Here is a 16,182-nt window from a genome sequence, read left to right as displayed (position 1 = left end):
TCCACTCCATTCCCTCACCCTCCCAAAATCCCCTCCCAAAAAAAGAACAAAAATACAATCTAAAATCTAAAATCATCCGCAATACCCACAAATGAGTACGCTTCACCGATTCCAATTAACACCGGGTTAGGGAACTGTAACTAACAGAGTTACCCGCCATGACCATTCGGCCACGACCCCTGAAAGCTGATGTAGATGTGTTTAATGAGAAATATATAGGGTCGTTGGTGCGTTGTGAGGGGAGTCTAGATAGTGTTGATTCATTACTATTGTATGGTGCGCTGCAGATGCTTGGTTTTATGTATACGGTTTTTCACGAGGAGATAAGATGAGATGAGATGGTTTTTAAAAGTTGATGCATACTTCTGATAGCCATTAGGTTACTTATCTGGGACGACAAGCGGCCTTTGATAAAGTTGTGATGAGTTCTGGGATGGTTTGATATCTGAGTTTGAATAGATGATATGGGTGAAGGAATATAGAAAACTAAACAGTGTTAAATCCCATTCTATGTTATTGGAAGACATCTAACATGACCTATATTATGATGTGATATCATGGTATATGCACTTTCAAGTGATGAGGAATAGCAATATAAAAATAGATCTGGAAGATTATCATTCTGGTGAGCGATGAGTGACACCATGACGAGAGAAAAATGAGGGGGGAAAATAGTACCCTACCCAGCTCCCTAAACACTCTGCGGAGAGAAAAGTACATTCTCATGTGAAAGTGATCATATTATATTCCGATCAGATTTGCAGACTTATATATTTTCTTTTTGGATTCTTATTCTGACTTGAAGTTTTGATCTGGATAAGAGATTCCTCTCGGTAGATTTATAAGTAGCTTCTTATAATCATTCCATAGATACTTGTAGCAAAATCGATAATAAGAGAAAGAATGGAGGTTTTTGTCTTCCTCGAGGAGGAAATAGATGTTATTGAGATCCAGAGTTTCGATGCCTTTCAGCGCTTTTCTAAAAAATAAGCTTATCTAATACTCAGGAAAATATAGTTGAGAATTAAATATATTTAGAAGGTGTATTATTAGTCGAGCGTTGTTCGAGTCATATTTCGATATTTCGGATATATGATATGGTTATACATCATGACATCGAGATGCCAGGTATTATATTCAATACTGTATTCTTCTTATACGATCTAAGGAGATTGTGGAAGCTGGATTAACTTGTAAGTCTCGGTTGATGTTGGATTGGTTATGTCATGTGAGATGTATGTTCTTTTTTTGTGTCTAATTCGGATTTGATACTAATCTCTCTTTCAAGATCAGTTTGTAATGATCTGCTGGGTGGATTTTCAAATGCGTTCAATATCTCTCTTATCGTTTTATAGATATCATCTCAAAATTGTGTAGAAGAGGAGCAACGTTACAGCAGGGCTTTTGAGAGATCATTTTTTCAATGTCGGTAAGGTATAGGGGCAAAAATTTCTGCATGTAAGATTCATGCGCGTGGTAGCACTTAGAGAGCGACCACGGGCGTGCATCTTTCTCGCTCATGATTCTATGTTTGAATCAATTTTCGCTTAGATCATACTCCTGCTTATATGTCTTCCAAATGTGTCAGCTTTTTGAAAGCGGAATCAAATATATTAACATTGTTCCTTGAAAATCAAACGAGCTAATGGTATTATTTTCATAGGAGAAAATCACTTGCGTTTCCTACTTCCATCAAAGTCTCCCAATCAAATATGCGGTGTCAAGAACCATCGTTATTGTAGTTGATTTCTTATACAGCCAATTCAAGATTGACTTGGCAGATTGCGAAGATTGGTTGAGAAAGTACCCGATTTCAGGATGTTGAGCTTTCGCCCACGGATACTAAAGGCAGATATCAAGTCGAAAAAAGCAGGCAAATAAACAATGAGTTCTTCATTAGATGTAAGTCAAGGGTATGAAATATAATTGTGGAGGAATTGCTCTGTCGCTTGAATAAGTTATGATTCTGTAGGGTTCCAAGAGATCAGAATAATTCAACATGTTAGGTAGAGGATTTTGAAGCACTTCTGGGGATTCAAAGATATGATTCCTTGAATGCTATATATCTTATATATTATATCTAGTTGTCATGGTACTTAAGAGTGCCCTTTTCAAGAAAGAGTATCGAAGTTTGGAAAAATAAAACAGATGTTTTTGTAATTTCCTACCTTCAGATTACCTAATGATGACGATGTGTGTTATATCAACTGGTGCTTGCACAAGGAATCGAAATCAGGCGTTAAGCTGTGTAGATTCATCAGAGACATATCCACAACATACAAGTGGAGAACATGCCTATATTCACGAGTCTTCTCGGCGTCCATACCCTTCCAATTCCTCGGAAGTAGATAGATATTGTCAGCTAAATGGCTAAATGGAAGCCAGTTTAGAATATACCGGCGTATTAGACGTGTACCTCTCTTGAAAAACATTTAGATGGGTATCGTACAGCTTCAATGTTGAGAAACATCAACGCAAGATGATATGGTACGTAGTTGAGTGTGTAAGTTGTGAGCAGTGTCAAGTAGTACTCTGTGATTGAGGCACGTCCTGTATAGATCTTCTCAGGGACGTCAGAATATTCTCACAAAGGTAAATTTTGGCTTTTCTCTATGGTTTGACTTCTTCCTGGGTTAGATCGTCAAAGTAAAGTACAACGACGGGTCACTGTCGACTCATCGAAGGTTGTTCTTATTTTTGCAACCACCTTTCCAGCTGTGATAATTTGCTTAGCATTAATATAGAGTATTATCTTTCCCATCCAGGCAGAATACTTTATTGACGCACATTCGAGATGTTACATGTACATCACTTCAAATTCTTGACGCAAAAACATACATTGCACGATTATGTGTGAGATGACGTTGATACTCGAAGGCGAATTGCTTATCAATCAATATCCAGCAAATTATTCGAGATTGGTGTACCTTCTCTACAGATTCAAAGTCCATATTTTCCTTGACGCATTCTAAAAAATACTGCGGAGGTTTCTCTTTCCATATGAAAAGGCGTTCATTCTAATTGATTGCATTCGCGATGATGGTGTAATCATCTAAGTCCCAATCTCGTCGACTTAGTATGTCTTGGTTCAAATGGGGCATCTTCGATCAAATGAATAGAATAGATCTGTATAAGAAGAATACATCTGCAGTTGAGACGCCTGCGTTTCACGTTGCACCATCCTGTCCCCTCCATGCAGCTCAACACATTATCACGTGAAGTACATCACGAGGAGTGCGGTTTCACCAGAATTTTCAAACCGGTTTGGCAATTCCGTATTACTTCTATTAGTCATTTACTGATCATGTAGTTAGTCCAATATCAACTCAAATTGCACAATTAACCTTTTCGAGTCACCTTCCCATGTCCATGAACCGAGTAATTGTATTTTGAACTCAACACTAATTACCTACCGATAGGTGTCACGAATGATCGAGATGATAGCCTATAAATGCCCAGAAATTATAATCGGTGAGTCAAAACGGCATCGCTGCTCCATGCACATGGCGTAATATCTCATGCGTCTAGCCGTCTTGGCAGCGTTAACAAGGATGCATTACACCCCTTTGAGCCCGTTTGTCGCACTTTTTGACATTAGATACTGGGAATTGTCGCTCTTCTACAGTAGAATTAAAGTGACTAGGAAAATACGACTTCGATGAGTCAAAACATTTGGTGTTTGTTTGCATTTACTCGCGCTCTCTTTTTAATTTGTTGCTGCGAGGGAAAGACTATCTCTCAGGCCGTGAAAAACTTCTATCTCGATATCTGATCATTGACCATCTACTTCTGCCGCACAAAGTACTCCTAGTAAACGCGAGTTCTACTCTAAATAGCGATATGAAACAAGCGAAATCAAACGGTAACAAGAGAGAAGTGAAGCGTGGAAGAAAGTGTACAAGAAGAGAACAGCTGCAGAGGCACTTGAAGTTCAGTGAGGGACCAAGGAATTTCAAGAAACGAATGAAAAGAAGGCCTGCAGTGGCTCATAATAATTTGAGGACCGTTACCCTCTGGAATGGTGTGACAGAGGAGGCGATAGAATCTCGTCCAGGTATAGGTCAAACGTACGCAAGGCTTTATGGTCTCACATGAGAAAAAAAACTGATGATGTTGTACTCGCAGACTCGATGGAAAGGCGGAAGAAAAGGGGAAAGCGATTGCTCGAGTCGAGATAGAAGATGTTTCAGACCCGCCCAGCAATGATCCCGAACTTCCGCATCTGGTCAGTGAGCCTCCTCTGGAATGTGTCGAGCTTATCATGAACGATGGTATGTAGTTCATTCCTCTGATCCCATCCCACTACGGAAACTCTTAAACTAAGAACTAGCTCGCAGACTCAAGAGCGCCTCCTCCAATATCCATGTCTGAAGAATTAGAAGTAAGGAAAGAGATCTTGACTGAAACGACAAATCTAGAAATAGACGATATCGAAAAGATCACAATGTTCCACCAATTGCTCTGCAAGGCTTATAATGATGCTATCGATTATACCAAATTTCTTTGGAAATTTCTCGAAGGGCAACCGGACTCCATTGATTTGGTTGAACAGTGTTGGGAAGACCTTCTCTCAACCAAAGATCTTTTTGAAGACGATGGTAAGGATGAAGAGACTCTACTTTCACCAGTGGTAATCATGAGAAGATTTTATAAAGCTTTCATATCCTTTGGAGAGATTTGGAAAACGATATTAGACGAGAATTGGGGAAATCTAGAGACTCCGTTGCAAAGGGTCGTGGCGATGAGCGATTTACAATCTATCATGAAGTCAATTGAGCCTCAATGTGACAATCGTGATTTCGATAAATTTGGCTGTCGTTGGCCTGACGGGAAACTCCAGCCTGTGGAGAATTTACCGACAGAGAATTGTCATGCAAGCAAGAGGGTCCAACTGTTTCAAATGGAACCGCCAGATAAAAAGAGCAAGTTGGTGGATGAACGTGCATGCATATGGATCAAGAAGCTCACGGGATGCCCTTGTGGGACGTGGTGTGCAGGACCTTCACGAAGTTCATGATTGGAAAAGGACTGAACAGTGTGCGTGAATTTTTTTTGGAATAATATCATGGCTGTAGGAGATGAAGTCTCCATTGTATATGAACCCCCGATAATACATTTTTTAATCATTACGTGGCCCACACCCTTGCATATCCGAATCGTGCCTCTTGAATCACTTCGTCAGAAAACCCTTGAGCGATAGAAACCCCGTTAATGATAAGGCTGACATCACAGTACTTTACTCCGCCTTACCTGAAGTGCCTTCAATTCATTGTTTATATATGTACAGTTCCTAAGATTCTCGCCATTTTCATAACCTCAAGCGGCAGAAGATCGACTTAAAACTGATCAATACACCGAGTTCGCTTACTCTTCAACAACTTTAAGTGGGGATTCAAAAAAGCGAAAGACAACAACATGGATAAACATATAAAAAATCGCTGTCCAGGAGTGATTATCGAGCAGGTCATTTTCGATGACAGAAACGCCCACTTCGCGCGTGTTACCTTTTAAAGCTTTCAAAAGCTAAGCCCGTTCTCTACATCACCATCTTCTCATTCTATTGATCGGATTGAAGCATCACGGTTTTTCAATACTAAACCATAGATCCAGACCCTCGAATAATGCATTTCTCCCGCGTTAATAGATACTTTTACAACTCTTTTAGCCCATCTCAACCCGTTAGATTTGAATGATCACTAATCCATCCTAGCTCGCTGGATTAAAGCCATCAATGCTTTCCTGATCAGTGATTCCTAGAAAGGAGCACTGACATTTTTCTTTCTAACTACAGTGATTTCGAGAAGAGTGATCAGATTCAATTTGCTGGAGTAGTGTTGACTCAATATCAAAACTTGCCGTCAAGGTGAAAACAATGAATGTGGCAACACATTAGGCTGCCCTCATGCCAGCTTGTAGGGCGGATAGTCACCTCCGAACAGACACAAACTCCAGAGATTCACATAGGACGTTTTATATACAACAAAATAAAAGAGTCACCAGATATCGACATTCTGTTGTGATGTGAAGGCACAAAAACCAGAAATCTTGTATCAGCGTTTACATGCGCACAGTAACGACTATAAACTAGTTCATCTCCATTTCATCATCATCATTTCTCGCCGAGTCTGCGCCACCATTCTCTCCATTCAAATTGGATTTATACCCCCCAGCACACAAACACATTTTCTCCATCTCATCAGAGAGTTTCGATTCGTCATTAGCTATCTTCAATTTTCGACAGCCCTCACAATTCGATCTAGTCCTCGTTGATATAGGAGGTTCCAACTCCACCATTACAACTATCCTCTTTTTCACTGGAACATAAAAATTATCAGTAACTACCCATGACAACATTCGCAGGAATTATTACGCACATGAAGGAAGAGAAACAGAAGCCCTCCACTCGAAACTCCGGATCTGTTCTGCAGAGAGATGCGCAAAGCGTTTATTCATTGTCGAATTTGATGAGAGATGACCAGTCCTGAACAGAAATTCGGCGGCTGCGATGACACGCTTCTTTTTCATTTGGTGCAGCTGCGATGAAATCTCTGGTTTACTAATCAACCGTTCGAAGAATTCTCGCCTTCTGTTGACAAATGCCTTTTTGTTGCCGTGGAATGACTTTCTTGTTGCCTCCGCCGTTTGCGCAAAACCTTCTCTAAATGCCAGGAATACTGCGAGACGTTCTAGGTGGATACGACGATCATTGTGTAAGATGGGAAGTTGAGATTCGATGCCATCGTCCATGACAGTGTCGGTCGGGGTAGGATCATGAGATTCAGTAACTTCTGCCATGATTTTCGCGGTGGACGGAATGAGATCTAGGAGAGGGCGCCGAGGATAAATGAAAGAAATAAAGGTGAGAAGCCGTGTCGAAATAAGTTCCTTTAAACAAGCTTTGACTCCATCGATGCAGTGAATACCTATCAAGGGTACATGTCGCAATTTCACTGGATCGGCTTTGTAGATTTTCACTCAAGGGGAGGGACATGAGGGCAGAATCTGAAAAACTTGACAATGTGTAGTGTTGATCCGCCATATCGATAGCGGAAGATGAAATAAAATCCTACATGATTCGTCAAGTGACGTTGAGCAAAGATGTACTTTCCACATTGGCCCATTACACTCACTCAACCATAATTGCTTTAACTTAGAAGGGAACAACCGAATGAAAGTTGCAGGAGTACAGTAGAATTGATTTGAGCTTCTGTTTTTCGTCCAGGGAAATAGCAGGCCAAGCCGAGAAATCAGCATCGATTAGATGACTTCACTGTATTGTCAACTTGGTGGGAAGAGATGATACTCATACAGCAATTTCGACTAGGTGGAGAATCCGTCCTGAAAGTCATAAGTAGCGACGTGCTGAAATATGTATACTGCCCTTGAATATGTCAAAGTCCAGTGTTTGGACAAGCGTTTTTGTGGAAGCATCGATGTCGCTTCCCCTATGTTAGCTTAAATAAATGTGATAATTAGGAGTAAGCTGCCTTTCCAGGTTGCATGGGGTCGTTTAAACTATTCGGCGTTTAGGATTTCACAATCTTAATATATCACTTCAAGACATGTAAAGAAAGAATCTGGAAAATGGCCAGGCAAGTCAGAAAAAGGTTCATCTGGGCAGACGCGCTTGCGAACCATCCATCACAACAAAGTCAATCGGTAGTCATACATTATTCACGGGCATTGAAAAGGGAATGTGGAATCATCGTTGATTGATATAGCACAAGCTCCATGTCCATTGAGAATATGTCGAGGCCCTCAAGAGACAATCCAAGTTCTCGCAACTCCAGGTCGTTCTATCATCGTGAATATTCGTAGAATCGTCATTTCCTGCCGTTCATATCCACCAATGGAGGTATTTACGTTCGCGATCAATCATATCACAAACGACTCGTACACACGAAAATAAATCAAATTTTATGAGGGAATCGTTTTTGATTTGATGCAAGATATCCGGATTTTCCCAAACGCCCCTCTGCTGCTTGTTGCATCGATCTTTCGCAAGGAATTTTGGGTGAGGTCCATCTTCTATCCATCAAATTGCGTATCGAAAACTAGAACCATGTCTAAACCCTCATTGAGCCATTGCCATTAACCGAAAAGACGAAGCCAAAAGAAAAGTAGCAAGAATATATCTAATCTACTTTCTTCTGAAAGAGCAGCCCTCAGTCAAACGAGCCTTACCACCTGTTGGTTGGCAGAGAACAGTTGAGCATCCAGCGCAGATGACAACGGTTTGGGCGTGGCTGAAGACAGTGGTGATGGTGAAGCATCCTGGGCACTTAACATCCATGAAGAAGGATCTTGGGGCTGGGACAAGTTGCTAGAGTGGCAAAGAAATATTAGCTTCTGCCAATTTTGAATCGAGTCGAAGATTTAGTGAAAGGTGTTGTCGCATACCTTGAGCTTGTGCTTGCGTGCCTCAGCAGCTGGGGATGGGTTGAGGAGATCGATTGCGAGAACCTAGGTGGCAAATTCTGATTAGCCATTGACCTCATCGAATTTCAACCATCAAATTCCATCATCAACGCATCCATTCCAACAATTCGATCCAATCCAAAGGCGAAGAAATAACATTTTCCAATCCGTTTCAAGCTTGTTCTCCTCCTCGTGATTGCCGTGTGAATGTCGTGTGCCATTGTACAATTCCACCTCATGCCTTCAAACCAAAATCGATGCGTTGATGTGGGGATAATTGATTGAGTGATTCCTTACCATCTTGACGTATTTTGATCGAAATTGTTATTCGGATATTGGACTGACGGGTCTTTGTCAAAGTCTCGAGTTTTTTGGACGTAGAGGGCGAAGGTCAGTCTATTGTCGATGGGTCGAACTGGTAAGTTTCAAGAGCGGAGAAAATTGAACCAATTCTAAAAACCCTAGAGTGTGCCAGATTTTTAACCGAGATCGATCACGTGAAGACGAAATTCGACCCGTAAAAATAGCTCGTGCTTTTAAGTGGATCGGCTTCTGGGTCATCTTTGCTCCGACTACCCCTCCAATTGCTCAGAGCTAGGCCAGGCTGCAGATTGTGGATTCCACATAACAATTGTCTTGGAGCAAATTTAGGTCAAGTATCATCATAATACAAGAATTCCTCAAATCAGCCTCAACTTTCACAATCATGGCAGCTCCTATGGATCAGAGAATCAATGTGCCTATAGATGATCCAAATGCCGATACAGAATGGAATGATATTTTGCGAGCCAAGGGTATCATTCCCGAGAAACCTCCTTCCCCCACGCCCCTTATCGAAGAGGCTATTCTCGAGGGACGTCGTCTTGCGCACGAAAACCGACTTGAAGGAAAGGATCTCGATGAGCTAGACGCTCTTGAAGATGAAGAAGACGATGCTTTTCTCGAACAATATAAAAAACAACGAATGGCAGAATTATCATCTATATCGAAGAAAGCCAAACACGGCGCAGTATACCCTTTATCGAAGCCTGATTATCAGAGAGAGGTTACAGATGCAAGTCAAGACTCGCCAGTATTGGTCAATCTCACGAGTGGGTTGGGAACGAATGTGGAAAGTAGGGTCTTGACTGAGTTGTGGAGAAGAGCAGCTGTTGAGTTTGGGGAGGTCAAGTTCTGCGAGATGAGGGGTGACATGGCTATTGAAGGTTATCCCGACAGAAATTGCCCTACAATACTGGTGTACAACAAAGGAGATATTGTGAAACAAGTGGTTACATTAATGACCATGGGAGGTGTGCGAGTAGGAATGGCGGAGATCGATAAGCTGTTGATCGAAATTGGAGCCATCAAGGACAATGACATGAGAGTTACGAAGCGGAGACGTGATGCAGAGGATGAAGAAGAAGAACGTCAAGAGAAGGGCGGCATTCGAGGTTCGAAGCTACCCAATGTTGAGAGTGATGATGACGAAGACTAGTAAAAGGAAATCTGGGATCACATTGCATAGCATTTGGAGTTTTGGTGCATATAGGAAGACAAAAGATCAACTCTTGTCCTTATTTACCGCAATTCACACGCGAATCCTCGTTTAAAGGTCCACAAATATGATGGGCCAATTATCCCAGTGCAGTAACATGTCTTTCTATTTGTCTAATTACTTCCGAGGGTGATTCTCCAAGTTAAGAGTCATCGCATGCGTTGTATCTCAGTATTGAATATACTCGCAAGTTTGTCCAAACCATTCAAGCTGCGCGTCCAATGATCATCAACTAGGTTCGCATCTTTACACGAAAAACACTATCTTAATAGATCAAAGTTCTTCACGGGCGATTGGAGCCTCGCAATCTATCGTCGAATGATTCCTGAGTTCCGCATCCTTGGCTTAGGAAGTATGCTTGAGAATTCGCAGATGTATCGTCTCGAAGCTCGAAAGGAGCCCCACCCTTAATTACTACCAGTAGGTTACCTACAATGGGTGGGTATTTTTTAGAGGCATTTCGGATTGAAAAGACGACTGGAGATTAATCTTCTAATCATTACTCAGTACTCGCACTCTCAGAACCATACTATTGAACGTCTCTTCTCTGGCTTTCAATTTTACTCATCCATTTTGCAGGCCTCTAGAGTAAACACTTCCGCGACAACTTTCCTGTCTCCCCCTCAGCGTGTGCACTGATATGACATGTCTATACTCAATAGTAGGTTGACTGGTAATCGAGGTGCTTCTCACATGATCAATGCTCCTCGTGTTGGAGGCATGTTTTCTATCAGTGAATGTTTTCCAGAAGCTATCGTATCGAAGATGCCTGGGTTCGTCACACGCTGCTCCAACCTCCTTATAACCAATTTCTCAGCTCACAGAAGTGGTTATTTTTCTTTGCTTCAAAATAGCATCATCCCATTCCTCCGGAAATACTCCTCGAAATGATCCGTCAAGCTGCTTCAACCACCGATACTCCACACCTTTGTAGAGTTTGATTCCACCATGCTGATACCCAAACTCGTTCTTCGAAACCGGTGTAATCCTCGCCGAATCAAACGTTCGAATAACATTGAATGACTGATATTTGGTTCCAAGATTTTCGCTTTCAATTTCAACACATCCACTTTCGACCCGTGCAATGGCACTTTCGGGATTACAGTCTTGCGAGGAATAAAAAACAACCACTGTGTTATCATCCGATGTGCCAGTATTCATGACGAATACCGAATTGGCTGTTTTAGAGAAGCGTGCCTGACATCCTCTATTTGTTGATCCGCTCCATGAACGCAGAGTTTCTTTACTGGCGCATCTAGACTCGGCATTGAATTGTATCCAATAAGCGGATGCGGATGCCATAAGAGAAAGTAACACAGGAATATAAATTTGATACAACATGCTGGTTAACCTTGCCAACCGTAAAGAACGATGAAAACATGAAAAACAACATATGGTTCTTCGTGTTCGTCCCGGCCTCTATTATGAAGAATGAACCTGCGTTAATAAGCTGCACTGCGCGGTGCCAAGGTCAGCAAATGGGTGAGGCTTATGGTCAGCACTATTTCTGTTCTATACGCGCGTGGTTAATCTTCGTTATTACCTATATATTGAATGAGTAACATGAAATTACGTTTCTATAATATCGTGGGAGACACAACATAATCTGGGGTCAGCACCTCTTCCTTTTGGAGAGATGGTCCATTGTGAATAGTCATCAATTGCATAAGTGGCATGATGATATATTTTCGTGAAACATGAAGTTCATGAAGAAAATTAGAATTGGTGATGTTAATCCTTGTCCTTGTAGATGGCTGGAATCCTACAGGATGAGAGTGGAGGTGGCTGCGGGTTGGGGCTTGGCGCATGATATCACGGGTTGAAGTACCTCCCGGTGAGCCATATTTTTGAATATGTTGGGCTTGCGATCTAAAAATATTTGCTGCGACGAAGATGACCATAAAATAAGTGGTAAAATTTTGCCAACGAATATCTCCATCACAATTCAACATTTAAAGGCTGTTAAGTACAACGTAACGATGTCAGGCTAGATTCCTTCAATATTTATCGATATTTTCGAGGTAGTCTCGAGAAAGACCTGAAGATATTGCTTTACTAGTACGCCCTCAAGAACTATCGCTTTTGACTCAGAATTTCAGTGCGAACTACGTCAGTTACTCTGTCAATTATTGTGTCATTCACTTTGGAACGAAACAGTAGGATGACTCTAATCTGTCAACCTCAACGCTCTTGTTATTGAGAGCTTATTTTGAACCACTTATCATGCTCCTCCCCCTCACCAAATTTACAATACAACAGAGTGTCAACCCCATCCAACCATCTCATCAATTATTCTTCCCAAGAAAAGACAACTAGGTCTTTGAGTTAACAACATGAGAGGTCGGATTCTCGATAACAAGCTCCACTGCCGATCTATAGGTGATTCGTAGTCGGCAAGGTCAAAACCTCCTTTCTTTTCGCCAATCTCTTCATCAATGGCTTCCATGCAGTATAGTAGACCGAAACAGAGCCAAGCACAAGTACCAATAGTGCCAGCACGACTATAATGAATCGTTTCATCTTACAGTTGTTATGTTAGTATTGTCTTGGATTTTGACTTTTATTTATGAGAGGGCATGCTTGAAATTTATAGCGCGATGCTAAATTGTTGATATCAGGTCTGATTTAATTGGCTTTGAAGTGATTACAGAGGTAGATATTGTTGATGAGATTGGCTCAAGAAAGGTCTTAACGTCGTAATGAGCGGAGAGACTTGAGATTTGCAGCGAACAATGTCTAGATGCCTTGGCATTGAACTCTGGTAACTGTGGAATCCAATGTCTGTCGTAGTGAGCAAGAAGAGCTGGAAGAATTGTAAAGAATTCCATGTTGATCTTCGAGCTCAAGAATGTTGATCAGACAGCGAGGAAAGTCGGGGTAAGTATTGATGAGTACCGCAAGTTCTATATGTAGTGTCTACGTGAACTCCAGGATTAGAACTTTAGGTGATTTAAAGAATCTGGAGTAAAAGGTAATATTCTATTGTTAGCTTTTCTATGACTTCTTGTTGAGTCAAAGGAAATTCTACATCGGAACAAATTCTGTCATCCATTACTTGTGACTCGGGACTCACCACTATGGCTCGACCCAATTCACTCAAATTTTAATCAAGATGGACAGTGACCTCGAGACCTGGCAGTTCAATTTAGCATATCGATCTTCGCTCATATATTTCTTGCAAAAGATCTGTTATAGCACGAATAAACACAAAATGATTTTAACTTGCTAAGTTCAACGCTCTTAGTATGCAGATAACTCTTCAACTGCAGATGATGGCCCCCCTCCAATACTGGTATCAAAAGTACAAAAGCCTAGTAATTTGCCATCTGCATCCATCCACTCTTAATAATACCTCTCAGAATACAAAAACACCCGGACTTTTGTAATTGACGATAACTAGATTTAAAGGAACAAGTGATTCGTGCTCGACAATGTCTAACTTTACTCTTCTCTCGCACAATGAAAGCCAGGAACAAAAAAGACATCCAGCTCTCTCAATATTCATCCCCTCATCCCTAGATCATCCCCAACCATCCCTCCATCCTGGTGAACCCGCCGGCTCTCACACCTTCTAATCATCAAAAAATCCCTACGAAGCAAAAGAAGGCGACGTATACACAATCCTCGGAACTTGCTCTTGAGCCATCCGCACTTTTTCACCCTCTTGCTTTTTCTTAATCTGTCTCCAAACTTCAAAAGCGCCGACACATAGGCCCATCACTGCAAGTGATGATAGAGCAACGATGGATACCGTCCCAAAAGGCATTGTTGATTGGTTGTTAAAGCGATGTTTTGCTAATTTGAATGTTAGAAGATCTATGAGGTTGAGAATATGTGATGGTTATCATAGGAAAAGGATGGTATACTTGGGGAATAATGTGCAATGTATGATTCTAGTACCAGAGATAGAGATAAATGCGACTACGCTGCGAAGCGAAGTTCGGATACTTTGGAATGAATGGAAGGGGGAGTGGCGTGGGTGCAGTGAAGAGATGCGTGGTGGTTTGAAGCTCGTGAAGACGAAGTTCTAAAAGGTACTTTTGAAGGTAATAGTCCTGAGGCGCGCTTGAAATTCGAATAGTGATTAGATTTGATGTGATCGTTGAGTGTCTATGTAGTAACTCGACGGAGGATATCACATTAGGAAAATTAACTACCATAGTGCACACAATTAAAACTCTGAATCAGATGTGAAACAGTCACAGGAATTACTCTGTATGTATTACCATCCCCAAGTAGTCACTCCATTCACTCCAAACCAGTAGAGAATCATGTAGACTTTAATCTGTTGTATTCGGGATTTTAGTATTAAGAACTAAAAATCCATCTCCAGAACATCAATTTCAACGCATGCGAGTAGTTGAACCCCAAACACTCGCTAAAAACCTTTCCGTCCTTTCTATACTATCAGTCCAAAACTCAAAGATATTAAGACGATTCCCATTCCCTTTCTGTCTGTTACTTCGCCCGTATCCTCCCATTCAATGATTTCCTCCTACCCTCCTTGACTAAAATTACACCAAAAGAAAGCAATCCTACATCACCCCACCATCCATCCATCTATTCATCCATCCACAAAACTCAAGAGAACCATCCCACTCCACCTCAAACCCCACCAACAGTTTGATCATCTCGCAGCCGCAAGCTTCTTCTTTCTACTAGTATGATACCAGACAGCTGCAATGAGGACAGCCAGTACTCCTACCGTTGATGCAATGCCAACCAACAAGTAATCCATTTTTGATATTGTGCTATTCTCAGGTTAGAAGTATTCTTCTGTAAACAACAAGAATTAATACCTCAAGTACGTTTGTGATGCGGTGATTTTGAATCAAGACAAGGTCTGTAGCCGACACGATGTATGTATGTTGATGTGCTGTAAATCGTAGTCTTCTCGCGTCAAAGACCGAATGCGTCAAGTGTTGAATATGGAAATTTCGTGGTTGCAAGTAAAAGTAATTCAGATACTGGTAATGGTTGAATCTCGATCAAGGAATCTGATAATTGATTTGAGCTTAGAAGACAGTTGTAGCTAAGATCTTTCGAGTTTTATTTCGAGGAAGCTCTCAACTACCTATATACTGTCAGAATACTTTAGCGCTATTCCTCTGACTCGAAGTGACTCGAAAAACAATGTGATCAGTCATAGAAATGACTCTTAAATCACTATATCTGAGTATCTGGCCAGTCACCTCATTCACTTCATGTGTTGGGGTGTGCGCTGAAAACGTGCTTCTAGAGTGAATAATCGTATGATTAAGTCTAGGAGTGTAGATATTAGAGAGAAATCTCTTCTAATCTTCTCGAACCTTTGCCCTCAGAAGTGGAACAAGGTTGTATGGTCATACCCCCAATAAGGAAAAACTAGTCGCATCTAAGAGTGCTGGAAAACACGAGTAGCTCTCTGTAGAGACTTCATCACAACAATTTTCCCATCGACCTAAAAACCACAGATTTGTAACTCAATTTTCTTCGTATTCCACTCTAATAACATCATCGACACAACCATTCGAATCCAACTCCAACCTCCGACTCCGCTACCCGCAAAAAGATGCGTTCCCTATACCCTTCACGCCCTCTTCCTTCAAGGATACAAAACCCACCCCCACTGAATTCCTTCCCGCAAACCCACTCACATCTACCTCCCTTCTCAGTCCATCAAATACCATTTAATAAGAAAACTCCCCGTCTGCCTACTATCCCAAACTTCATTCGAACACCATCCTCCTATCTCCAATTCCTTCAAATCATACCCACTCCACAAACCCACAACTCCCAAACCCACAAGCGACACTACACTAACTGCAATACCAATCATAGGTCTACTTCCATTCTCGATATATTACTATTCATCTCGAGGGTAGAATGAATTGCACCTTGAAGTCGGTTGTTTGATAGATATATGATGTGTAGAAATAGATAATGCAAGATGGGAGTTTGATATATGATCAAGATTGTGAAACTATAAGGTATGAGATGTGTTATTAAAGAAGAAGCGATATCATCGCCTTATAAGTAAATTGTGAATAAAACCCCGAGTACGTGAGATAAATTTCTAGTCTAGATAGATGGGCTGACGAAGACAGAGAAAGGGAGGAGCAAGCACTTATCGCTAATCATTGGCGGTTTTCGTACTGCTGTTTTTTTGTTTGTGCTGTGCTGTGAGTTAGGAGTGATCGAACTATATCTTTGAGAACAAGAGGAGGAAAGATTCGTACAACTCGTGA

At 41.3% G+C, this 16,182-nt stretch overlaps 5 protein-coding genes across 5 annotated transcripts; 2 read left to right on the top strand and 3 right to left on the bottom strand.

Moving 5' to 3' along the window:
• Positions 1 to 3,840: 3,840 nt before the first annotated feature.
• On the top strand, positions 3,841 to 5,017 carry EAE98_002899 (uncharacterized protein; the record flags this gene model as incomplete). The annotated part of the gene is made up of 3 exons (XM_038950519.1): positions 3,841 to 4,067; positions 4,126 to 4,271; positions 4,338 to 5,017. The coding sequence occupies 3 exons, from the start codon at positions 3,841 to 3,843 to the stop codon at positions 5,015 to 5,017; spliced, it is 1,053 nt and encodes a 350-aa protein (XP_038813048.1).
• A 1,037-nt stretch (positions 5,018 to 6,054) lies between these two features.
• Positions 6,055 to 7,106, bottom strand: EAE98_002898 (uncharacterized protein). Its single transcript, XM_038950518.1, has 2 exons — positions 6,375 to 7,106; positions 6,055 to 6,314 (listed from the first exon to the last, which is right to left on the bottom strand). The coding sequence occupies exons 1-2, from the start codon at positions 6,793 to 6,795 to the stop codon at positions 6,085 to 6,087; spliced, it is 651 nt and encodes a 216-aa protein (XP_038813047.1). The 5' UTR covers positions 6,796 to 7,106; the 3' UTR covers positions 6,055 to 6,084.
• Positions 7,107 to 7,682: 576 nt separating this feature from the next.
• Positions 7,683 to 8,904, bottom strand: EAE98_002897 (uncharacterized protein). Its single transcript, XM_038950517.1, has 3 exons — positions 8,716 to 8,904; positions 8,401 to 8,463; positions 7,683 to 8,323 (listed from the first exon to the last, which is right to left on the bottom strand). The coding sequence occupies exons 1-3, from the start codon at positions 8,716 to 8,718 to the stop codon at positions 8,141 to 8,143; spliced, it is 249 nt and encodes an 82-aa protein (XP_038813046.1). The 5' UTR covers positions 8,719 to 8,904; the 3' UTR covers positions 7,683 to 8,140.
• Positions 8,905 to 9,124: 220 nt separating this feature from the next.
• EAE98_002896 (uncharacterized protein) lies at positions 9,125 to 9,895 on the top strand (the record flags this gene model as incomplete). Its single annotated transcript, XM_038950516.1, has 1 exon — positions 9,125 to 9,895. One exon carries the CDS (start codon positions 9,125 to 9,127, stop codon positions 9,893 to 9,895), a length of 771 nt encoding a protein of 256 aa, XP_038813045.1.
• An 873-nt stretch (positions 9,896 to 10,768) lies between these two features.
• On the bottom strand, positions 10,769 to 11,296 carry EAE98_002895 (uncharacterized protein; the record flags this gene model as incomplete). The annotated part of the gene is made up of 1 exon (XM_038950515.1): positions 10,769 to 11,296. One exon carries the CDS (start codon positions 11,294 to 11,296, stop codon positions 10,769 to 10,771), a length of 528 nt encoding a protein of 175 aa, XP_038813044.1.
• Positions 11,297 to 16,182: the final 4,886 nt, after the last annotated feature.

Source organism: Botrytis deweyae, assembly GCF_014898535.1.
Source record: "Botrytis deweyae strain B1 chromosome Unknown BDEW_005, whole genome shotgun sequence".
Taxonomy (NCBI): Eukaryota; Fungi; Ascomycota; class Leotiomycetes; order Helotiales; family Sclerotiniaceae; genus Botrytis; species Botrytis deweyae.
Note: the sequence above shows the minus strand (reverse complement) of the source record. Positions and strands in the feature narration are given on the sequence as shown.

What these genes read in the sequence shown, in the direction of transcription:
- EAE98_002897 (XM_038950517.1), bottom strand. An exon ending in CACGCAAGCACAAGCTCAAG is followed by an intron (nt 8,324 to 8,400) that starts GTATGCGACAAC and finishes TTGCCACTCTAG; the next exon opens with CAACTTGTCCCAGCCCCAAG.
- EAE98_002898 (XM_038950518.1), bottom strand. Translation starts at nt 6,795, where the DNA reads ATGGCAGAAGTTACTGAATCTCATGATCCTACCCCGACCGACACTGTC. An exon ending in TTCTGTTTCTCTTCCTTCAT is followed by an intron (nt 6,315 to 6,374) that starts GTGCGTAATAAT and finishes TTTATGTTCCAG; the next exon opens with TGAAAAAGAGGATAGTTGTA.